Source organism: Centruroides vittatus, unplaced genomic scaffold, assembly GCF_030686945.1.
Source record: "Centruroides vittatus isolate TY-2023 unplaced genomic scaffold, ASM3068694v2 contig_543, whole genome shotgun sequence".
NCBI lineage: Eukaryota > Metazoa > Arthropoda > Arachnida > Scorpiones > Buthidae > Centruroides > Centruroides vittatus.
Genome location: NW_027122319.1, coordinates 165,356 through 192,469, shown reverse-complemented (window position 1 = coordinate 192,469; position 27,114 = coordinate 165,356). Strand labels below are relative to the sequence as shown.

The window sequence follows — 27,114 nt, the reverse complement described above, 5'->3', positions numbered from 1 at the left end:
AAAGGATAGGTTCCAATCAAATTTGACTCCCAAATAGTCTATTTCATTTACAGTTTGTAAAAGAGTATTTTCCTGATATATTTTAGTGTTATTTTCAGATATTTTGCAATTATTACGGAATATTATGACTTTCGTTTTGGTCGAATTTATTGTTAAATATAGTGATTGAAGAAATTTATTAAGTTGATTAATTTTCCTTTGTAATGAAATCTTTGTTGGAGCCAGAAGCACAAGATCATCCGCAAAAAGAATATAATGAAAGATTCTATTTCCTATTTCAATTCCATCAGTTGATTCGGTAAAAAGGCGATCAATACCTATGAGATAGAAGTTGAATAAATAAGGAGAGAGAGGATCACCTTGAAGAATTCCACGGGATAAAGTTAAAGTTTGAGAGATATTATTGCCTTGTTTTATCTTGATATTATAGTTTGAGTATAGTTTAAGAATTGCTGAAGTAAATCGGGAACTTGCACCACAGGATTTCAGATTATGCACCAACAGAGGAACGTATATTGAGTCAAATGCTTTTTGTATATCAATGAAGGAAGCATATATTTTCCTATGTTTTTTTAATAGATAAAGTTGAACTATCATTAATAAGGTAAAAATTGCAAATTCGGTTCCTTTATATACAGTAAATGCATATTGAAATTCGGCTTCTAATTCCATAGCTTAAATTTGTTTGCAAGGAGTGAGGTAAAACATTTCCTTATAGTAGATAACAATGCTATCGGTCTGTAATTGCTAGGAGAGGAATGATCGCCCTTTTTATAGATCATCGTAAGAATGGCTGAGATCCAGGAATCGGGATAGGAAGCAGATTTGTACATACTATTAAATAAATTTAATATTTTTAGTCTAGAATTGTGTGATAATATTTTTAGGAAATCAGTTGGAATATTGTCATTTCCTGGAGTTATTTTACTTTTTGTTTTTTTAATGACATTATTCAATTCAGTAATAGTAAAGTCAGAATCTAAAATTTCGTTGTAAACTTCTAAACTTGTATTTAACGATAATTCCATGTGAATTCGTGGAAATCTTTGATAAAACTGCTTCCAGGTATTAAAGTCTACTGTGATAGAACTTCCGATTAACTTAGGCCGAAATCTTCGTATTGTATTCCAAAACAGTTTACCATCTTTATTATTTTTAATTAGGTTTAGTTCAATTTTGCGAAGATAGTTTGATTTTTTAGTTTTAAGTAGATTATTATAGGATTGTTTAGCTTTTTTATAGTTTTCAAAATTTTCATCATTAGGATTTTGCCTAAATTTATTTAATTCCTCTTGTTTTTTCGTTCTCACTCTGTAACAGTCAGAGTCAAACCACATTTCTTTAGCTTTATTTTGAAGGTTACTTTTATTTTTATTAAGGAATATGTAGTCGTTTAAAATTGTCATCATTAGCTTGTATATCTTTATATTATTAGTATCCGTTATTTCCAGGATGGTAAGCATACGATTATCAATCTCAGTTCGATAATTTGACATTTTGTAATTTATTTTTGGGCTATTTATAAATTGATTTACTACTCTTCTTTAATTAGGTTAATAAAAATTTTGCTATTGTAGGGAAGTGGTCAGATGTATCAAATGAAGTTATCATGAATTCCGTACAGCGGTCCAGCAATAGATCAGAACATATTGTATAGTCAATAGTAGATTTACCAGTATTGGTTAAGCAGGTATATTCCGCAGGAAAATCTGGTTTAATGCGTCCGTTCAGTATAAATAATTTGTATTCAGTTATTAATTCTATTAGTCTTTTCCCCATATTGTTGGTCTGTTTGTCCTTGGATTTTCGATAATTATGAATTAAATGATTAGAACCCTTATATTTAGTATCCATCAATTCTCCAATTCTGGAGTTGAAGTCTCCTAGTACAATAATATAAGGAGTTATATGGTACCACGTATCGATCATTTTGAAAATTTCATTAATTGAAGTTAGATCACCAGGCGGCACATAAGTTAGCATTATTATCAATAAATTATTATTCTTTTTTAATACTTTGTTTTTGTTTATTGAAATGAGAAGTAAAATATAATTAATAGATTTTTTAACTTGAATTATTGTACTGTAGTCTTTTTCTATCAACATGCAAAGACCTCCTCTTGAGCGACCTGGACCTGCTGATTTACTTGCTAAAGTGGCTACTACTGTAAAATTATTAAAATTAGATATATAGAAGTTGTCAGTTGTAATCCAAGTTTCTGTCATAACAAAAATGAACGGTTTATATTTAGCCAGCATAAATTTAACAAATGAAGTTTTCTGTTTAAGTCCCTGACAATTCCAGTTTATGACAGATATTGGATTGTTATTTTCGAGATTAGAGTGACTTTATGTTTGACTTTGTTTTATAGTGTATCAGCTATTGGATCTTGTTGAGTTAGAAAATGGTAAAAATGAATCTGCATAAACCAGACTTTTTCCATTGATATTGTATGTAATTTTCTCTTTTCCTGTTATTATAATATCATTATGTAGTTTGGCCTGTGGATTTAGTTTTCGAATTTCATAAAGCGTTGAAAGTAAGTTTTTGCGTTTGATCCTTGAATTTTTTGTAAGGTCTGGTGATAGTTGGATATCGTCCCAGCCTTCAAGTTGGTTTTGTTGTTTTTTCCGAATGTAAGTAAAGAAGACAGAATTTCGAAGTTGATTATTACCAAAGATTATTTTTAAAGTCAATTTAGGTAATTTAGTTAGTTGAACTATCTCTAAAATATCTTCTTGAACCATACTGTGAGTATTTAGTAAAGAGTCAATAAATTTATAAATTTCTTCCTTAGTAATAGCCCTTGAAGTGGGGTAATTGTATAATATGATATTATTACGATTATAATCATTGGTTAGAGTGTCCATTTTAAATTGTGTAAAATCTTTTTCGATCTGCAAGGTGTCAATCTGTTGATATAATTTAGTTATCTGTTCTTCTATCTTAGTTTGTCTTTCTTTGGTTTCACGTAGGTTTTCATGGATTAGATTCAGTTCCTCTTTTATATTAGTAATTTGGTTGGATAGTTTATCATTAGTTGCTTCTATAAGGTTGGAGATTTTGTTCCAAGAACTGTCAAAGAAGTGTCTAACAGATTGTCCGTGTCCTGTACTGAAGTAGATAATAAGAATGGCTCACCTGATTGTTCTTGAATGTGTTGGGGTATTAAATCTTCACTAATACTCTCATATTCCTCGGAAATAGCATTTATATTTTTATCCGTTTGTAAATTATAATCCATAATTAACTTGGAACTTGTTGCTGTGTAGTCGTTGCGTTTACTCACTGGTTTGGTTCTGTTAAGTGGTGGCCTTCCTCGCTTAACTGGAGAACGTTGCATTTTCGTTAATATTAGAAATTTCTTATTAAGGTTAAATATCCAACTGTTAATCTTCTTTAGTAATAAAATCGGCGTGTTAATCAAATTAGTAACTTCAGGCTTATAGTCACAAGTGAAGTGCTTAACAAAAGTCACTAGCTGCACCGGCAGTCGGGATACCCCCCGATAGGAAGAAATATCTCTCGAAGACGTTATGGAAAATAACATACTCCTACTCAAGGAGTATATTATTTCTTCAGATTTTAGGTTTCAGTTTTTGTGTTGAATTTAGTATTACAGGGTCTCTTTTCCCTTGTAAGGCTTGCTTTTACTTCACTTTTTATTCAACAAAATAGCTAAAATAAAATTAAAAATTTATAAATTTATTAAATGAAAATTTAATTTAAATATTATCTGAATTGTCCAGAAAAATTACTGTATATTGTTAATCAATTCAAATCAATTATGACAAATAATGAGAAGAAAACGAAATTGAATAAAAATTATAATTTGGATTTTCGAAAATCAAAAAGTAAAAACCAATATTTATCCTTTTAATTCCTTTAATCAAAAGCCAAGAATCAGAAAGATATATTTGGATGGGAATCAAATTCACTTAACATGCGAGTTTGGCCCACTAGAATACATATTTCCTATTGATTTACATAATATAATGTAGATCTTGAATTTATTTATTATTTAAATATTTTATTGTTTTAGTAGAAAATTTCTTAGATCTAATAATATTTTCAATCTTTCTTTAATTTGTAATTAATATTTATCGATTTAATTAATTTAAAACATTAAATTATAAACACGTACTATCTTAAAATCAGACTAAAATCTAAAAACAAGGAAATAAAAGATCATTTTTATTCAATAAGTTTCTAAAATTTAAAATGAAAATAAATTTTTCTTAATACCAGGATCATACTTATAATTAATAAATTAAATTGTGTCAACTTTTCGACAATTTATAACAAAATTGTTCATAGTTAAATTTTCAACATAAATAGTTTTTTTCTGAGAAATTTTTTATACAATTAGAATGTGGGGCATAACGTAAGAATTTTTTTTTAAATTTCCTTTACTGTTTGTTCAAGGATATAAATTTCGACCTAAATATGTACTGTAATTCGGAATTTGGTTTATGATAATGATTAATAATTTATATTAATTTTCGTATTTGTCATATTTAATAATAACAAATGTTGAAAAAAATTGGAATTAATTGCTAAAAATCAATATTTCCAATTATTTTTAGTTTGCGTAATTTGAATGAAATTATGATATCTTAACTTTAAAAATCATTTAACACAAATGAAGTTGTGATTTAATTTTCAATAATTTATTTAGAGAATTGTAAACTAACAAAATTCTTAAAATTTTAATATATAATTTTCCCAAATCTAAGTGTAAAATTTGAAAATATCTATGCTTTAGTCAGACTAACTACAAATTTCTTGCATCTTAAATGACTTATATTTTAATTTGAGACTTTTCTATTATTTTAATACCCCAAATTCTGGATATTTTAAATCAAGAACTGTTCCTTATTTTACCTTAAATTCTCTATATAGAAATATATGACGCATAAAACTCTGAATAATATCAGAATAAACAAATTTTTAGGAATATCTTTATAAAATTTTATATTAATTTTATTGAAAATGAGAAAACTTTCCCTTTTCAAGACCTTAAACTAACAATGGGCTTGACCTGTTTCAAAATATCATAAAAAGCGAAGGTGAATTATAGTCCTATATTTATATATATCCCTGTAGCCTAGTAACCTAGTGCATGAAATTTAATAATGTGTTATTGAACTTTATATTCTAAGGTCACAACAAATGTATAGATATTGAGAAATTGCTACATTTATTCATTTTCTCAGAAGATCTTATCTTAAACTGTCTCTTTCTACAACTTACTAGCAGGTAACATATTTCAATATATATCAATATTTTCAAACTGTCTCTAAAATAGTTGTAGATAATTATTAATTCATTTTATTTTAAAACATTTATTTGGTAGAGTTATAATGCTAAATTGCTGTAATATTTAAGTTGTTATTAGTGAAAAAAATATATTCTAGTATAACATCAATCTAGTATATTATTAACTATTTAATAAATTAACCATTTAAAAAATAAGAAAACTTATTTAATACAAGTCATATTTCCTTGATAAATTTTTCTTAGATACAGATAATTTATTGTGATTATATTTGCATAAATATATATATATATCATCGATTGATTAATAATTTATAAATTTTACAAAAATTTTAATATGATTAAATATAAATATGCTTGCTTTTATACCAATGTATTAATTATAATATCTCTAAATTTATGTTTACAATAATAAGACTTTACCAAAGAATTTACATGGCAGAACTAAAATGACAAAAATTTTCACTCAAAAATTAAAAATATATTATTTTTACTGATAGATTTTGCATTAAATTCAGGCTATAACCACACAAATACAAAATCTTTATATGTAAATGGAAGTCTGTTATATACATAAATACAAAAAATACTTTATAACCACTTTATATTACAATTTTTATAGTATTGAGAAACGTTCTAATAATTTCAATTCATTTCATATATACTCAGTGATAAGATAATATTAGTAAAATCTATTTAATTCTGGAAAAACACATTATATTTTATTGAATAAAACATTTTATGTTAAAAATTTGTTCGATTAGTCAATAATGTTCTTCTTCACTAATCTTTTATAGATTTTAAGCGATAGAAAATACTATAATTATAACAGCTACAATAAAAAATCAAAGTAAAACATAGGCCTACATAGATTTAGAATATTTCATTCATTTGTATATAGTATAATTTTAGGTGTTGAAATTTATCAGAATGTATAAAAACACATCATAAAGTTAGATTAACCTATAAACTGCTATCGTGCGTGACACGTTTAAGTTTCTTTTTTACTAATTTTTGTATAATTTATATTTACCATTTACATATCTAGACTATTTATAACTATTATTTTTTCTAAATAACTGAACACAATAAATATAATTGAGATTCGGAATGAAATATACTTTTTTAGACTGTCTGTTGTATATTCTTCTCTTAGAAGTGTAAATCTTTCAAATTCAAAATTAAATTAAAGTTTGAAAGTCAGTCAAGAGTAAAACCTCGGCCTATTTTCTTGCGAAGCATATACTTTCTTTAAAAACAGGGCATATATTACGAATACTGTAAGTGCGATACGCACGATAGTTAACGTATAATTTACAGAACAGCAAATAGAATACCAGACATGACTCTAGTTCAATGGACGGTTAGGTGAAGGTCAGTTTATTGTATTTATGTTGTCCTTCGCAAAACAAATTGATTAAAATTTATATGTGTATATTTCATACTACTTTCGTAAATCATAATTAAAATATTAGTTCTACGTACAAGTTATGTATATTGCGAAATTTCATTTAGGTCATTATGAGATATTTTTGAGATACATAACTGAAAAATAACAAGAAACTAAATCTAAAAAATGATATTAAAATTATGTTTGTTAAAATATTATAAAATTTCATTTATTTTAAATATATTTTTCAATTACTGGTGATGCCGTGTATTAAATTATGTATCGAATACACTGAAAATATTTAATACACGAATAAATTAAATTATGTGAAATTAGAGAGAACATTTGTTAACTCGTGTTAATGGTAATTTATTAAATACATAATTCTCATATATACATACAAAAACAAATAATAATTAAAATTTAATCTATGAAATTTTGAAATGAACATAAGGCTTAATTATTTAATATTCAATTGAAGTTTATTAGCAAAATGGAAAGATTTTCCTGTTACTGGGGTGAACATAGAAATGAAAATTATCAATTTTAGTTTACAAAGGTATTATATTAATAACAAACAATCATAATTTAAGAAAACCGTACAGTCATTTTGCCTTATTTCTTATAGACATCAACATAATAAGTAAAAGATACTGTTTAGATTAGGACATTCAAGTTTTATAATACAGTAGAGCATAGATTAACCGACCCCGATTAACCGACTTATGGTTAACCGACCGCGTTCTAGTCGGCAAATTCAAATGTCCGCTAGTGATGTGGCACTACAATATTTGGTTATGTCTTGGCTACTTTAATAATATTTTTGTTAAATTTTTGCATGTTTTAGCTGGCAGCACTGGCTCGACCATGAAAAGGGAGGCTAGTATTTAAACCAGGCCTAATACACTATACTAATAATGTATTTTTTCATACTTTTCGGTTATCCGACTTTTCAGTTATCCGATCAACCCCAGTCCCAATTAAGTCGGATAATCGATGCTCTACTGTAGTTTTATTTACTATTAATAACATTTATTTAATTTTTTAAATTTTTTTTCGTGATTTTAAGAAAGTTATTATACAATTTATATAGATTCTTTTTATTGAAAAAGTTTAAGTTTATTTTGAGTTCAAGAGGTGAACTACAGTTACATATTCGTATGTTAACATATTGTTCACGCAAAGTTGTAAGTTCTTGACAGTTTTTTAGAAGGTGGAATGCCGAGAAGTATTCGGATTGACATAAGCAACAATGGGTATTTGAAAAATTTATGTAGGTATTATTAACAGAGAGAGAGTATTTGTTAAGGCGTAGCTGGATTATTAGTCGTTTCACGTTCGAATCAATTGGTTGCCACATGTATGGCTGGGAAGATGGAATTTCGAATAAGTTGGTGTACCAGGGATGATAATTACTATGGTTTAAAAAGAGTTGGTCTTTATTTATAGATTGAGATGGGCAGAGTTTAATAGAAGAGTATTTCCGTATTTCCTGAATGATATCTTTAAATAATAGTTCTGATACGCCGAGTTCAAAATTTTACATAATTTGTATTGCCATAACTGCTTGTAAATTACATTTTTGCTCTGCTTGACTATTTCTTGATGTAGAAAAGTTATATTGTCACTTTTGAATTTGAGTCTATAGTAAAATTTAATTATACGTTTTATAATTATACGTGAACAGCAGGAAAAATGACCAGATACGATTTGTTTCATGTCGGAGAGCATAACCGGGAATTGTTCTTTCTAAATGAAATAATTTACGTAGAAAATAGATATGAAAGGTTTCGAGTTTACATAAGTAATCCAGACTCCAGATAGGGCTTGCATAATAAATGATTGGGTTAATTATAGAATTATATAGTTTCATGTGAATATTTAAATTAGAGGTTTTCAAGGTTGAGCATAGGTATAGAAGGTTGTCGATAGTCTGCTTTACTTTGATGTTAATTCTTGAGATTTGAGCTTTGAACGTTACGTTCCAATCAGAGACGACTCCCAGATAGTTTACTTCATTAACTGTTTGTAATAGAGTATTGTCATGGTATATTTTAGTTTTTTTCAGATATTTTGCTATTATTGCGAAAAATAATAATGTTGGTTTTAGTCGGATTTATTACTAAGGTAATTGATTTAAAATAAAAATTTAGTTGGTTACTTTTTCTTTGTAATGAAATTTTGGTAGGTGCGTTGGTAGGTAGTTTGGTCGGTTGAATTATGGAAAAGTAGATCAATGCCGAGTAGATAGAAGTTAAATAAATATGGCGAAAGAGAATCACCTTGAAGAACACCTCAGGAAAGAGTTAGTAAGGGAGAAAGAGTCTTGCCTCGTTTGATCTTTATGTTATAATTTGAGAAGAGCTTTTTATAGTAGTTGAGAATCGAGTACTTGCACCGCAGGCTTTTAAGTTATTTACTAGTAGTGGGATATAGATTGAATCAAAAGCTTTTTGTATATCGATGAAAGCAACATATACTTTTTTGTTTTTTCTAGTAGACGAAGTTGTATTCCCATTAGTAATATGAATATTTCTGATTCAGTCCCTTTATTTTTAGTAAAAGCATATTTAAATTTGGCTTCCAGATCAGTATCTTTAGTCCATTGTTGAAATTTTTTTGTCAGTATTGAGGTGAAGCATTTTCTTAAAGTTGATAGTAATACTATTGGTCTGTAATTACTAGAGGAAAGCTGATCACCCTTTTTATGGATCATGGTAAGGATAACTGAATTCCAAGCGTCTGGGTAAGAGGTGGCTTTGTACATGGTGTTAAAGAGATTTAACAATTTTAACCTGGAGCTATTTGGAAGCATTTTTAAAAATTTAGTAGGAATATTATCATTTCTTGGGGTTGAGTTACTTTTTGTCTTCTGTATTGCTTCATTCAGTTCATCAATGGTAAAATCGGAGTCTAAGTATTCGTTATAAGCATCAGTGTTTATTATTGGTAGTAAATTTGAATGAATTTTTGAGAATCTTTGATAGAAATTTTTCCAAGTATCGAAATCATTTTTTGGTGAATTTTCAGTTAGGTTTGATTTAAAACGGAATCTTCTTATTGTAGACCAGAATAATTTACTGTCTTTACTGTTTTTTACTAAGTTTTATTCGAGTTTCCTGAAGTAGTTTTTCTTTTTTGATGTTAAGTTAAAATCCGTTATTAGTCTGGAGTTTGACGAGATTGGTTGATTTCTTTTGGCTTCCGGTTTAAAACGATTTATTGGCGGTTTTCCCCACTTTGGTGGTGAACGTTGCATTTTTACTGATATTATTATTACCTCTAGTGATATTAGTTAAATTAAATATAAACTTTTTGAACAATTTGAGTTAGTCAGAAGCAATCAACACTTAAACTTTATGCAGATAACGAGATGCTTAGAAAAAAGTCACCAGTAGCCAAACTGTTGGAACACGCCCTCTGATTATTTAATATTTAATATTTAATTTATGAATTTTACAATTTAAGATATAATATATATATATTGTAATTAGAAATTAAACTAAAAATATGAAGATATACAAGACAAGTTACATTTAAAATACGTACTGTACATTTGTCCGTATATATGTATATGATGTATTTGGAGTGAAACACTTAATAAATGAAATAATAAAAAAATAATAAATGTAAGTGTGTTGTATATATATATAAATATATATTATATTTATTTATTTAATTGATTTTAATATCTCTATAATTTAATTTAATTAACTTTTCCTTAATTTAGTATTCATTTTAATATTACGCAACGATAAAATTTTTAAAATCTCTTTTCTAAAGAAAAACTAGAAAAGAAGTTAAAAAAAGTTTTTGGTCGTTACGTGAAAATAAAGTAATGAGGTACAATCGGCTTATGATAATAAGAGTAAAACATTCAAGGTTATAGAACAGGAAAATATTTGTGCATTAATCAAATAATTATACTTGAGAATAATAATTAGGAACATTTTTCCTCGTATGTTTATTTCCCAAATGTTAAAACTCGGAAATTAAAAGATGTGTTTTGTAAGCTAGCATAGTTTTTATATTTATATATAAATTTTTACATACTTAAGTAGATTACTTTTCTAATAATAATAATAATTACCAAAATTATATTTTTCTTGCCTAATATTGAAAAACTGTGATAATGCAACAACCTTTTAAAAATATTTAAAAAAATTAAGGATTAACCACTTAATTGATGGATATTTTATTAGCAAATAGGTACAAAATAAGAAAAAATTATGACCTGATGCTGCTGATAAAATCAAGTCTGTAAAGTTAGCAGCCCCAATTGCGTTTTTTTTTTTTTTTTTTTTTTTTTCTTTTCTTCAAAATAACTTATGCTATTCGTTTGCCACATTTGTTTAACAAAATGTTAAACGAATGTGAAACAAAACGAAAATTCCATTTGCCTATCAAAATTTTAGACAGTTTCACACTCTTTTGCCCTTTATTCAGTTTGACGCAACAGTTTTGCTTATGCTAACGAAGCATTTAAATTGTTACTTTTACATTTTATTTTTCTCCGAGTCAGTCCGGAAGATTCAGCTGTTCTTCTTATTACAGCGATCTCGTTTGTAATCTCATTTGTTTTATTTGTTTAAAAGATATTGTGACGTCTATGATTTCGTTGATTTCTTATTGTAATCAACCGTCGATAAATTAAATTTTTGCGAATGTTTCTGCTACTCCTATAATAATCAATTCAGCAACGAGTTGCTTAACTTGATTAGTTGGTAGTAACTTGGTCGCTTAACTCGGCAACATTTGATTACGCTATTTGTTATCATATTTTATTTCAAGAACTTTTATATTTTTAACTATTATAAAATAACAAAAAGCTTAATTTTGACGAATGGATTTTATAAAAATTTGAAAATGCTAATAACAAGTAAAATCGTCATTAAGTGTGACCCTATTGGAGATACACACGACCCCATTATCTCCCACCTCCAAAATAAATAGCGTCAATCCTCTTAATAAACAAACCTCTCTGCAAAATTTCAGAAATTTTCGACAAAAAGCACAGGAGTTATTAAGATTCAAAGATGAAGAAACAAAATCGTGCCCCCACATATACTAACATCCATATATACAGAAATTACTCCCCCAATTTTTTTTTTTTTTTTTTTTTTTTGCATTTCTCGACGTTTCAAGGTGTCCAAAAATGTAAAAATCTTGGGGGTTATTTTTTGACCGATCGCCATACTTTCCCTAATAGCCGGGAAAGTAAAAGTAGAAAATATAGAATTCTGTGTGTACCGTCCTTGTAATCCAAAAAAAATTGATTCTGGTAGACGATCATACAGCAATGGTTAGGGAATTTTACAGAAAAGGAAGCCCGTTACGGGCGGGCGGTTGAAGTTAGTTAATTCTATCAAAAGTAGTCGTCCAGAACGTCTCTAAAAAGTTTCTCTACAGTAATAATATTACGTAAATATACTCGTGAAATAATAATTGATCGTTTTACTAGTATATTAAATTTAAATTTTCAAATGTAGTATAATAACAACTTTCCTGAAACTATGAAAAAATTGGTTGTCTATTACGAAATCTTATTCTATTGTGTCTTACTAAAATGATAAAGGAGAGAAAACAGGATTGAGAAATATTTCATAATTTTATTTTTATTAATAAAACATTCATTTCTAATATTTTCGTAATTAATGATTATAACGATTATATTATTAAATAATATATAACCTATACATAACCTAACCTATACATAAATGATTAACACTCGAGTGAACATTTTATATAAGAATAGAAAAATAGATTACTGGTATGTTTTCAATAATTCAATAGAAAAAAAAAATAATTTTATACATTGAAAATAATTCAAAACCATGAGGATTTGAAAATGTTCGAATTGTCTATTTTTGGAAATTAAATTAGTTTTCTGCTAGTTTCTTAGCGTTAAGATTTTTTTCCTATAACTATTATGCGTTCTCTTAGGTCCACAAAGGGAGAGGCTAGCTATTGAGGAATGAGTCTAACGTATCCGGGACAGATTTCGCACTGAAAATTCCACAGATTCTTGACCCGGTTTCGAACCCGGTTTCCAAAATCGGCAAGCTGATGCTTTACGTCTTGATCATCGACTCCTCTATCTGGACGCAAATGTCAATAAAACGATGACACAATAAAGTAATTTTATACAGAACATTCTATAGATCAGTTGACATGTTTTAGTTTCAAAATATGAGATATACTAGCTTCAATTTTTCCAAAACTATACTCAAAGAATTTCGAATTGACTGCATCTTTTAAGGCAAATTTAAAAACAAATTTTAATAAAAGGAATAATAGTGAGTTCAAACTATTTAATAATTCGAATTTCAAGTACGAATTAATTAGAGTAACTGCGTTTTAATTTTAATTTATGCAGTTTTTATGAAATATAAATAAAAATTTCTTTAAAAAAGGTTTCCAGTTTCATTTCTAGTAATTTACTTATGTCATTTAAACTGAAAAGTCTCATTGGTTAAGAATGCAAATACGTAAACGGTAGGAGTTACGTCATACTTTATATGCACCTCATTTTGATTTTTATTTTATACTCCTGAGTTAAATAATAACTTTTATCCCACGGTTCAAGTTAGTAAGTAAATTTCAAATTGAAATTTTTCAATTTTACTAATTAATGATGAATTTAATTTATATTTAAGAGTTAGCTATATAATTTTTATGATATAAATAATTAAATTCTGACGTTCTGAAAAATATTATGTAAAATAGAAAAATTTTAAAGGTTTTTGATAAACATATCGTAATTTTTCAATTTGTTTTTAATATATTAAAGAAAATTTTACATTATATGGCAAGTAACCATTCAGAAGATAGTTATTACTTATGTTTTGGATGTAAGTAATGTTTATAATTAAGTTATATATAAGCTTTATATACGTAGAGTAAAGACTGTTTGAGAACGAAGTTTTTCATCTATATTGAAGTTATTTACATAAATTTATCATTAAATAAACGTATAACTTTAAACCGACGAGTTAACTAAAGTAACTGTAAGTGAAAAACTAATAAATCAAATTGTATTGTTTTATTACGATTTTAATTAAAATATTCTATAAAGAGTCGTTATAGAAATTTTCTGTAATTAAATAGAATAAACAAATTTTCTACTTATGTCTATTCACTTAAAAAATAAATAAATATTCAACAAAACAATAATTAAAGAATTATTGGCAGATTTTCAAGATAAAAAGCGAATTTTTAATATAAGAATTAAAAAAGAATTTACAGTACTTAGGTAGATAACGCTGTTTTAAAGTAGTATTTGCGACATTTACTTAAAAATGAGGTCAAATCTCTTTCTTATTACTACAAATTTTTTTTTTTTTTTTTTTTTCATTTTCTTACAAAAAGGTGAAAACTTAAACTTAATTTAGATTTATTTCTAACAGGATTTAATAAGATTGTGATATATTTCTAACAGGATTTAATAAGATTATATAAATATATTAAATATTTTAAATTAAAATATTTAAATATATTAAATTAAAATATTTAATATTTAATGTTCTTAGAACTAAACGCATATTCTTAAATTTAAAATTAAATAAAATTTAAAACTTTGGTTTTATTATTTTAAATGCTTTCATAGAAATAAACAAGTCTAATTGCTGCGCTGATTTATTAATCAATTGGACGAATTAAACAATTTCTGTAGCGAAAGGAATTATAAAACTAGTTATTTCCTCAGGGCAATTCCCTAGCGAAGTCCTACTTTCCAGTTTGCTATTCGAATTAGCATAAATAATATTTAATTATATATTTATATATTTCTAATTAGTTCCATCTCAATATTATTTAACTAAAAGCAAAATATAATAAATTTATTTGTATAATATAATTTGTTAAATACAAAAATTTGTCTTTTCTTTTGTAACAAGATTCTAAAAGGAAGAATTAAAATATTTTTATTTTTCTTAAATCATCTGAATGTTTGACATTTTTCTCAAGAGAATTATGTTACAAAAATGTTTAAAAAGTGACGACTTTACATAACATCTGTATAAAGTTTATGTAAATGTTTTAAATAACAAATGTATTTAATTTCGTTAAATATTTTTTATCTAACGAAATTAAAGTGCATACTAAAATTCTACGAATACCTGTAGAAAATATTTGATTAATTAAGCTAATACATTTTCAAACTCTTACAGCTGTTAAAATATTCTTCGGATTAATGAATCATAATTTTAGCCTAGGGATAAACTGGTAATTTTTCAGGCCGTTCAACAAGAATCAGGAAGTGAAAGTATAAAAGATGTCGAAAACATAGCCAACCTATTTACAATTAGGACAGTATATTATATATTTTTTCTTTTAATGTCCAAAACTAAAAATTTTTTTTTTATTATAAAGATAACATTTATGTTTTTCTTTGACTTGGTGTAATTTTACTGTAATGTTTATTGGCTAAATAAATATTATGACAGTAAAGAAAGTTGAATAATTTAGATCATTAGGTAATCCGTTTTATTGAGGTTATGAGGGTAATTTTTAGGCGATTTTTATTTTTTATTTTAGATATGCCAGTTTTATAAAATACAATTACAATGCCAGTTTTATTGACATAATTTAAAATAAGTTTTTAATTATATTTTTAATAATAGATACATAAATATATATAATTTAAATTTGAACATAGTAACGAAATCATAATATTTGATTTTATCAATTTTTTAAAATAAAGACGAAATAGTTTCCGTATTCAATTTAAAAATACCGGACTATTAAATATATTTAAATGATATAGACCTGTATAGATTTGATCGAGATTTTCACATATAGGTTAAATAATTTTCCATAGATGGGTAGTTTCGATTCAATTTTCATAAAAGAATTGAGTGAATGGATATAATAAAACAATTATCTGATAAATTTTCAAATATAAATTGAAGTAATCATATTATCAAATATATTTTTAATATTATTTGTCGAGTATATTTTATTAACTTTTCGATATTTTAATTACATATATTACAAACTATCATTTGAAAGTAAATATTTATTACTGTACATTTTATTTTCAGTATTTGATAACACTATTTATATAAAGTATATTAATGTTTAACAGTTTAAAATAACTATATAAAACAACTAATTATATAAAAATATATAATTATTCTTTTAATTGTCACAAAATTCGTAAGCATGAAAATAATATATATACTGTATTAAAATTTAATTTTATTAATATTTACTTTGTATAATAATAATAATAATAATAATAATATAGTTTATATTGTAAATATAATATACTGATATTATAGATTCAGTATAATTATTAATATTTGAAATTATTCTAATTTAGAAATATAAATTTTGTAAATTTTCGGTTATAAAAAAACAGAATGATAAACAATTATTTGTAAAAATCATTTTGTTTTTATTTTATAAAACATATAACTAAAAATATTAATAAAATGGAAGTAATATTGTTAAATACTAATAACTTGTGGCAATAAAAGATATTTAAATATTTTTCATTGCCATAAGTATATACAGAATAGCATTAAAAAAGAGAAAATATTGTTTCGTACTTCTCTCTTTTCAATAAATATTTTTAGTACTTAAGTAGAAATCCGATAAATAATTACATAACAAGATATGAATATAAATATAAAAAATAAATTCATACGTATTAATATTCATTACGTATTTTTAACTTATTTAAAATAAAAAACTTGAATAACAGAAATTAAAAAGTAGCAAATTATATTAATAAAAAATCAAGTATTATTAATATCAATTTCAATTTGTTTATTCTGATTATCGGAATCGTACTGCACTATTAAATTACTTGAAGTAGTAGAGATTTTACCATATTATCAACTTTAAAAAATCTATATTACAAAACATTTTTAAAGCAGATTTAACGGTGACATTGATAACAAAATGTCATTATCTTTTAAGGAGAAAATAAGACACTGTAAATTTTTTTACATACTTTAATTAAACTTTCACGCGGTATTAAAACAGCATTTATAAATTTTAATCGTGTAATTAATTTTTAAAATGCTGTTATGCAATTTCGATTCTAAACGAAACTTTTCGTTTCTTTTACAGAATATCCAAAAGCTGAATAGTGAGCGGTTATCAATGTCATCGAACTACAGCTATGTCTTTGATTTCGAAAAACATTTCGATCAGTATCCAAAAAGACAATGGATGCAAAATAATTGGCAGCAGTCTTTATATATTTCGGCAGTTTATGTCTTTGTCATCTTTAGTATCAAATCTTACATGAGATCTCGACCTGCTTATAATTTGAGAATTCCACTGATGTTATGGAATATGGTTCTGGCCGTTTTTAGTATTTTGGGAGTATGGCGAACTCTTCCCGAATTGATATATATTTGTACTGAATTCGGTTTTAAAACTTCCATATGCAACGTCAGACATTTCGAACAATCTCAAGTTATAAATTTCTGGGAATGGGCGTTTGCAGTGTCGAAAGTAGTAGAACTTGGTGATACTCTGTTCGTAGTTTTTAGAAAGCAAAAACTAATGTTTCTTCATTGGTATCATCATATTACAGTTTTGGTGTTTTGTTTTTTCGCTTATAAAGAAGCAAATGCAACCGCTCGATGGTTAATGACAATCAACCTATTAGTGCATTCATTTATGTATTCTTATTTTACTTTGAAGGCTATCGGTTTTAATGTTCCACGACCTATAGCTATGATGATAACTACTTCTCAAATGACTCAAATGAGTGTGTTTTTAATAGTAAATGCTACAGCATATGTACTAAAGGAAAGAAATCATTACTGCCAAGTTTCCGACAATGTCACGCAATTTGCCTTTTTACTATCACTTTCTTATTTGTTTCTTTTTGGTCGTTTTTTCTATAACACTTACTTACAACCTAAGAAGACAATTTCCAAAAAGCAGAATTAAACCGCTTCATTAATAAACAGTTTTTCAAAAGGATTATCAATTTTAAAAAATGCAATTAATGTAACATCATTTTAATTCTTAATCTAATTTAAAAAAAATAAAAATAATTTTTACTCTTTTGTTTTGATATTCGAGTTTATTTTATATTAATTAAACTCTTAGTTTTTATCCAGGCAAATGATATATGCGTAAATTGCATTAAGAAATAGTTTTATAAATCAGGGATTAACAAAACATAGTATTAAAACATTCGTATATAGTTATTTTGACATATTCTTAATTTAAAAGCTTAAATTCATCCAAAGTTCTTATTTGTCAGTTTAGTCAATAAAATTTATCTAGTCTTTACGAAATTCTTTTTGAGAATTTTTATTTAACAATTTAAATATTTCTCAAAAACTTAAAGATCTTTCAGTTCAATAATCCGTTTACCCTATGTGTTTCTCCAAGTTTCCAATTTTTATAATGTTTATATAGCGTATAAATGTACTAATTAATATCGGCATTTATTTCATTTACCGTAAACCATTTCATATATATAGGCCTAATAGAATTTTTTAATAAAGAAAAATGAATATATTAATGTTCATTAATAAATATGGATAATATATTGCTATTTGTTTGGACAATATTTTTTAATGAATTTATCCATGACAAAATATTTTGTAGTTAGTTACTATATATTATTTTGTAACTTTCTACATTTTCAAAGACATTACAGAACTACGATACATAATGTAAGTGCTATTCAGTTTTATTAATTTTCAATATTAATTTTCTTTATCTTACGATAATTTTTTTAAAAAATTAAACGGACCATTTTATAAATGTTTACTTTTAATATAATTTTACATATAAAAATAGCATTTAATTTCTAAAATTTATCTAAGATTAAAAAGTTTATATGAATATTTTAAATGAAATTGCAATGATTAATATATTTTCTGCATTCAAAATCAAGGATAAAGAAGAGTTTAAATAAATTTAAGTTAAACTTTTATATATTTAAAATATATATAATATTGTATTAACGTGTTAATATAAATTTGCATAAAAATTTGTAATTAATTGAAAAATTAAAAGCGAATTAACTTGTTGATCTAAAATTTTTGGATCATTGAACATTTAATATTTTAAAAATGGTCTAAAAAAGTTTTCCTTTCCTTCTTTTGTGATAGCGTGCGATAAAATTTTTCATTTTTGTCATAGATTGTCAATAGATAAATTCGTCTATACTTTATAATAAGATTGTTTGTCTGACTGTACTGTACATCATAAACGAAGCGATTACAGAAAACTTTCCATGAAATAAATTACAGTATAATTTCACTTTCAAACTTATACGAAATTATTCATATCGCGCAGCAATTCTAGTTTCTATTTAATGTAGTTATTACGTTATTGGTATAATAATTTATTGTTTAAAACAATGGTTCTTAAACTTTGTGATCCGCAGATCCTTTCATAACGATTAAGATTTAGGCAGATCCTCACATTTATTTTTTCCTAAGATTTAGTTTAATATTTTATTTAATTCGAGGTAAATAAAATATTACTTGACGCGAACAGGCGTGATATTTTTAATATTTATGCATAAATTTTATCGTGTAAGTTTATTTTTGAGGGTTTTTTTTAATTGATATTAATCAAATTTTTTTAAAATATACTTACAGAACCACACTTTGAATTATTTATTATGTTTTAAATCACTATTCTTAAAGTACATGTTTATAGCATACAAAAATAATTCAATAATAAAGCAAATATACAAGTTTATCATTGCTTTGATATTTTATATTGATAATAATAATAATATTCCTATAAGATTAATTTTAATTTTAAAAATATTTTTATATGAAAAAAAATTATTGTAAATAAATTTTATCTCTATTTTCAGATTTTGCAAGCATGGATCCTACATTATTCTCTCCGAACTATACAATGGTCTTTGAATTTGAAAAACAGTTTAACAAAGATGCTAATAAAGTATGGATGGAAAAACACTGGTCTAAAGTGTTTTATTTTATAGGAGCCTATCTACTTTTTATTTATTTTGGTCAAAAATATATGAAATCACGCCAACCTTATGGATTAAGAAAACAATTAGCGATTTGGAATACAGCTTTAGCGATCTTTAGCATTTTGGGTACCAGTCGGACCTTTCCAGAACTAATTCATGTATTTAAAGAATTTGGTTTTACTTTTTCTGTCTGTAATTCCAGCTATATCGAAGTAACTAAAGTAACTGGAGAATGGGCCTGGCTCTTCGCACTGTCTAAGGTTATTGAACTTGGTGACACAGTTTTCATCGTTCTCAGGAAACAGAAGTTAATCTTTCTTCATTGGTATCATCACATCACTGTTCTTCTCTTGTGTTTCTATGCTTATAAAGAACATACTTCAACCGCTCGCTGGTTAATTGTAATGAATTATTTTGTGCATTCATTTATGTATTCCTACTTTGCCCTGAAATCTGTAGGATTTAAAATACCCAGTTTAATATCCATGGCCATTACAATAATACAACTTCTTCAGATGGTAACTTTTTGTGCCGTATCTACATGGGCATATATTTCTAAATCATCAGGTTATGATTGCCAAATTTCTGAAGGAATTCTCACTTTCGCATTTTGTCTAGCTCTTTCTTATTTCTTTTTGTTCGCTAATTTCTTTTATAAGACATACATACACTCAAAGAGCCAACAGAAATTGTCAAAAATGGTAAAAACCCAATAACCATATTAAAAAAAGCCTAATATGTTTTTAAAATATAAAAAAGTTTCTACTGTATATAAATTTTCATACTTTATAAATATGTCAATTTATTTTGTATGATGATTTTTTAAGTAATAACTCTTTTAATTATTTTTTATCTATACGTAAATAGAGATAAATATTTGAATAAAAATATGTATAAAAATATATATATTAGATTGAATGAAAAATATTGTCATATTAATTAATGTGTTTGTACTAACTTTTGAAGATTAATACAGAATTTTAATAATAATAATCGTTCTTATTGTATATTTTGTGTAATCTACAAAAACTTGAAAACATTTAAAATGAACTTCCTTTTTCTGAAAAAATTATGTACCTTTTATTTGTAATGTATTGTAAACAAATATATATTTTGTATAAATTTTGTACGAAATAAATACTTTTTTAAAATTTTTGTTTAAAATCATTTTTATAACGATATATTTTATGAATAAATTATTACACTTTTAAAAATATGAAATTAACAAAAATTCATAATTTTGTTCATGTTAAATGACCTTATTAAATTATTTTTTTCATGAAAAATAACTTTTAAAATAATTTTTATAATTATTAAAATTTTCTTTCCTTTTATATGTAATATATATAAAAGTCAGTTCTGATTGAACATGCTTTCATTGACGACGAGAAAATAATATTGCAAATATAAATTAGTTTCCATTCAAACATATGTCCAATCAAAAAATATCCTCTCTTGTAAGTTTCAGCAGAATTTGGCTACAAATACCTCACGTAAATAGATAAGGATTTCTTAATAAGAAATTTTTCATCTCCAGTAGCGGATCCTGAAGAACCCAAACAGGAAATTGATTTAAAAGTTAAAAATATTTGAATAATTATTAATACCTTTTTATTAACATGTGCACGATGATTTTATTAGGATGGTCCGGTTAACCATATTTGTCATCGTAAATGTTTTTAAAAACAACGTTTAGAAGTTCGAACAAATAAATTTAAATGCTTTTTTCTGTATCAATGGGAAAAGCTTGTCCCCGTATCCCTCTTGTGGACCCATCTCTGCCTCTCCCATCTTTAATCATAGCGAATTGTGATGAATGATATCTTTTCATATAATGACAGTCATAACTTGTTCTTATATCTAAATTCTTCTAAATTTCTCCTATTTTGCTATGATTAATACTGTATTTTGTTTCATTTTTTATTCTAATTTTGTCATTATTGATGACTTAGATAAAAAAATTTCCCTGTAATTTTCAACGTATGCTTTCCGGAACTACTGCTTAGATTTACTGTTGCATTCAATATTTTTAAAATATATTCATATTAATATATTTTTATAATATTGAAATTTTTATAGAAAATAAAATAAAATTATAATTAAGAATTCAGTTTAAAAACATCATTCTATGAAATATACTGGAATGAAGATTTTTCAAAGTTCCGCACTATTTAATTTCTATCTTAAGCATATATTTTAGAACATAATTGTTATGAAACTTTTGACTTTGATTTAAAATACGATAAAATATCTGACTTCTGATTAATCGTTTATATTTTATTATTAGCATTATATCAAACTAAAACATTTCCTTATATCCCGTTCAATACTGTTAGAAAAAATTGTTGAATTTTTCATTCTAAATGGCACATCATTATTAAAGACAGACATTTAGTAAATACACATTCTTCATTTTAAATATCACTAATAGTTACGGAAAAAACAAACAATATAAATATATAAAAATTTCAAAATTATATATGTTTTACGTCTTTAATAATACTGTTATGACATAATATGTAGAGAAAATAAACAGTGATTATGTGAAGATGACGATAATAAAATTACATGCAATATCTTGAGAATTTTATTTTTTAGTTTAACATAAAGTATTTTTTATTTGTTCATTTATTTTTAAATAACGTTTATGATTATTGCGACCATACAATTGTGGAAGTTTTTATTGGGCTGCAATTTGAAAAAATTGTTGCAGACCTATAAATTCCCACTGTCGTCTGTCCATCCTTCTTTCCTTAATTACGAGAATGGAGAATGGATAAATGAAAGACGAGATCAGGTACGGAAAGTTTAGAGTCTGGAGAGGTTCCGATTAACTATATGTAAACTTCCGATGCAAACCGGAAGTCACGTTATTTCAATTCAAAAACTTTACGCTGAAAGGAGTTAGATAGATGACCGGTACGACTCCACTGCTAACGGAGGAGCGCAAGACACTACTAATGAGAGCATATATTTCAAATTAAATAAATTAAAAATATGATTAAAAATTGCGGTCCGGCATTGTGACGATGTCACAATAAATAATTGTTCGTTCATAGTATAAAATTTCCTTCTTGTATAGTTGAAAACAAAATATAAATTAATCTTTACTTTCTGAGAAATTATTTTTTAAAGACTTCCAAAATCCTTTCTCGAAAGCGAATTTAGTGGCGTGAATTGACATAGAACCTGCAATAAAATATACAAAATATTAATTTAAATTTTTAAATTACATTTAAAGATAAGCTAAAAATCATCAACATCTTTAATTTTCCTTGATTATTGAAATATTTATTTTTTAACAATACAATATATTAAATTAAACATTATTTTTTATTAAATTTAATGGTAAGATGCCATTGTTTCTATTTTTATTCCTTTTCTGTGTGTGTCTGTGTGTGTATGTATACTGCGTATCCATAAACGTCTCATTGTACTTTTATCTACATACTGTATATAAAGATGGAAATGGTCGAATTTTAGTCTTTTAGCGACAGGTCCCACAGGAAGCCGTGCCCTTAACGTCAAATGATTTCAAAACGATTCGCGACCAGCGAGGTGGAAGGGATGATGGCAGCAGTATGCCCAGCGCGTACCGGCTATCACTGTGTGTGATTCGGGCTGTGGCCCGCAAATAGATGTATACGGTTTATTTTACATTCTCTTTTAACTAATTCAGCGGTTTTCAACTAGGATGCCGCAACACTTCGGGATTGCCATGAAATAATGCTGAGCAGTGCCATAACACTTCTTGCATGTATCACTAAAAGTACAAGTATGCTATAAAAAAGCGCAATAACTCTACTTTGATGATGAAATAAGGATGTCACAAGATAAAATTACGATATAGATGTGCCACTATTAGAAAAAGATTCAAAATCATAGAATTAATGGTGTTATTTCAGATCAGCGTCGCGTAATATTGAAAATTCTATAGAATGATCGTAAGCACTCTTTCCCATCTATCTTTGAAAACATTTTATCTGAAGATAATAATAAAACTGAAAAATGCATTTGTATCGAAATTATTTAAAAATAATTAATGACTTTTCATAAAATTTATTATAAATATTAGCATTTTTTAATTAAAATAACTAATTAAAATTTTTAAATAATTATTACTCTTCACATATTTTTTAAAACTATATCCGAAAAAAATGTTTACATACTTAATGACAACGACAATTTTATAATTATTGGGCAGCATTTTCTTAATTACATAAGTAAACGTATAAACGTGATATTATGTATAATAAAATATAATTATAATTGAATATCGATCTAATTGTAAAAATATATACAGGGTGCATCAGAAGTAGTAAGAAAATGTTTGAAGTACAATACAGCGCTTCAAGCATTGTCACTTGTCCTGACGCACTTTGTACAATGTTCTTTTCACATCTATATCATAAAAAGAATCCGAGAGTTATAAATTTTATTTTCTACTATTAAAATGGTTTCTATAATAAAAATCAGAATGCATTCAAAGAAAATCATAAAATAATTCCTAATCAATCCAAAGCTATTCAGCTGTTTTAGTAACATCGTGAAAAAATAAAACCACATTCACTAATAAAAGATAGAATTTTATAGGTAAACATTCTAGAAATTGTATTTAAGCTGTGCAGACCGAACTTATCGTAAATATCATCATTTACGTTTAAATAAATTTGTTTATATTATATAAAATTAAGATTCACATGTACGGAATTGCGGACATTCGCAGAAAAGTGGTATTTATTTTATAGTTTTATTATATTTCAATTGCTGCATTTTAAAAATTAAATGTGTTAATATGAAGCATTTAGAAATATATTTTCTAAAATGATGTAATTTTATTTTAATAATTTAAAGATAATATTTTCAGAGAATAAAATCTTTTCATGAAGATAAACAAAAGTTTGCTTTTAAACGAAAAATGAAAAAAAAATTTTCTGCCGTTGAAAAGTCTAAATGTTCAAAATGCAAGTTTAGAACGAATGCTATCATCTTCATTTGTTGTGTTTTAGGGTTTCTTTATCAAGCAATTACTTTTTTATCTTTTTATTTAACTTATCCAGTAACAGTAGATATAGAAACATTATATCCTGAAAGTCTGGAATTACCGTCTGTGTCTATCTGCAACCGAAATTTGTAAGAAGAATTTATTTATTAATCATAAATATTTAAACAATTATAATAAAGATAGTTTTTAATTTAGTTTGTTGCGATCGAAATTTTGTAACAAATTTCCGAAATCGTGCCAACCCGTGAAGAATTTAACAATATTTTGTTTTTATTATCCAAAATTTTGTGATTCGTTGGTACCTTTTCCACACGAACTTCAGGTAAATTTAAAGAATTAGTATAAATATATAATAAATTTATGTAAAATACAGTAAATCCTCGAATTAAACGACTAATAGGATAAATTTTGTGTCCGTTAAATCGAGGGTTTATCGTATATAAATTATCTAACTAATAAAGAATTTAATTTTTTTAACTAAATATTTGAAAAGTTATGAGTACTTAAGTAGGCGGTAAATGCCCGAAATTATTCGTAATTTTTAAGTTTTTAATTTTTTTAAATATAAAGTTAAATTTATCGTTAAAAATATATTATTATGCATAAATCTAGATCGTATTAAATCGTAATCTTATATGTTATACGCAATACTTGAATATGACATAATGCTATATACAAAATGATACATAAGTAATCTTTATCTACAATATACTCATTTTAATAAATTTATTCTTCAGTTCCCACCTCCAAGTACTTTATATTTGAATCAATTTATGGATCGATCAATGTTCGAACAATTATATCAGCCACATTATAAGTTTCTTCAAAGCTGTTTCATCAGTATAAAGTCGAAATATACAATAAGTTGCAAGTACGAGTAATCTTGATTTAAGTTTAAATTTGATATCTTTTCAAATAATTAATTTGTTTTATTTATTAATTATTATTATTTTTCTTTACTAGACCATATGTTAAACCATTTGTTGTTTTCAACGAATTAACGCCGAAACTTTGTTTCTTGATTAGAAATAATTCGGAAATGTGGACGAAACCGATATTTCGAAAGAATTGTACGTTTTTTTACATTATATTATATATTTATAATTTAGGAGCTTCTATAAATACACTGCATTTAAATAACATAATCTTTAAACTATTACCAGATACAAAATGTTAATAAAATGTTATATTTATACTATAAAGTATTTTCTGAAAAAAATATGCAAATCCACTTGAATTTGCAACCGGAAGAGTTAATAAGACCAGATGCAAAACCTCAAGTACAAGTGGCCATTCATTCGACTAAAGAATTAGTTAATCCTTACGAATTTGGATTCGTTGCATTTCCTGGAAAACTGTATACAATTAGACCAAAGAAAGTAAATGAAAAAGTATCGTTTTTACATTTTATTTTTTTAATTAAAATAACATTATTTCTTATTCTTTTATATTTTTGATTTATATTTAAATAAAATTGAAGAAATTTTAATAACATTTCCAATAAATTTAGTTTCAGTACGTAAAATATAATTTATTTTTTAAGATGATGAATATTTTGCTTCCTCCGCCTTATCGAACGAATTGCTACGAATATGACGATTATTCTACAATAAAATTTTTAAATCAAATTCCCATATCTCAACAGGTAAACAATTTTCTTTAAAAAACAATAATGAATTATTAGAATATTTTATGTTTTATTAAATTCTGGAAAATTTGATAAAAATTCATTTTTTTAATCTCTAATTAGATAAAATGGCTATTAAAGTTTTTAAAGAAATAAAATATATAGACTTATGTAAGAGCATAATTTGTTCAATTACCATTCTCCTCTTATAAGAAGGCGGCCAGACGTTGTCCTCTCCTCTTCAAAGGCCCGTTTTTCGAAAACGCTTGAGAAATGGATCCTATTATTTGGACAAGGATCTGTTTGTGTTTAGGAGGGAGCAGTCACGCCAAGTAAAAAAGTTTAGGTCTACGCACTCGTCAAGTTTCGTTCGAATCGAAGAGGACAGCGTCCAGCCGTCTCTTTGTTAGTAGTGGCAGATCAGAGGAGGGTTATGGGGCCTTAAACTCCTATGCCCTCCTCTTTGATCCCCATTAACCCATTTAATTACGAGTTCAAATTTATTTGTTCGAACTTCAAAATGTTGTTTTTAAAAACATTTATGATAGTAAATATGGTTTATCATAACATTCGCAATACAATCGTCGAGGTTGTGTTGCGGGAAAAATACCATATGTTAATAAAAAGCCATTATTAATTATTCAAATATTTTTAATTTTTAAGTAAGCCTACATTTGGGTACTTCTGGATCCGCCAATACCTCTAAGAAAAAGTAAGATTTTCAAAAAAGATTTATTGAGATAAGACAGAAAACTTCAGATTTAATACTAAACTTTGAAAATTACTTCTATGCCATTTCTTTCAAAGACAATAAATAACAGAATCATGCGTAGCCTAATTAAATATCTTCAGTATTCGAATAAAAACTCTATTTATTTAGTAT

At 25.8% G+C, this 27,114-nt stretch overlaps 2 protein-coding genes across 3 annotated transcripts; both read left to right on the top strand.

The window, feature by feature from the left end:
• The first annotated feature begins 13,209 nt into the window (after window positions 1–13,209).
• On the top strand, window positions 13,210–20,350 carry LOC136978482 (very long chain fatty acid elongase 6-like). 2 transcript variants are annotated; one of them, XM_067274192.1, is made up of 2 exons: window positions 13,210–13,257; window positions 19,477–20,350. In XM_067274192.1, exon 2 carries the CDS (start codon window positions 19,488–19,490, stop codon window positions 20,313–20,315), a length of 828 nt encoding a protein of 275 aa, XP_067130293.1. In that variant the 5' UTR covers window positions 13,210–13,257; window positions 19,477–19,487; the 3' UTR covers window positions 20,316–20,350. The 2 variants fall into 2 exon arrangements, with proteins under 2 accessions (XP_067130293.1, XP_067130294.1); XM_067274193.1 differs by lacking the exon at window positions 13,210–13,257 and adding an exon at window positions 18,923–18,965.
• On the top strand, window positions 16,779–17,579 carry LOC136978476 (very long chain fatty acid elongase 6-like). Its single transcript, XM_067274187.1, has one exon. The coding sequence runs from the start codon at window positions 16,779–16,781 to the stop codon at window positions 17,577–17,579; it is 801 nt and encodes a 266-aa protein (XP_067130288.1).
• Window positions 20,351–27,114: the final 6,764 nt, after the last annotated feature.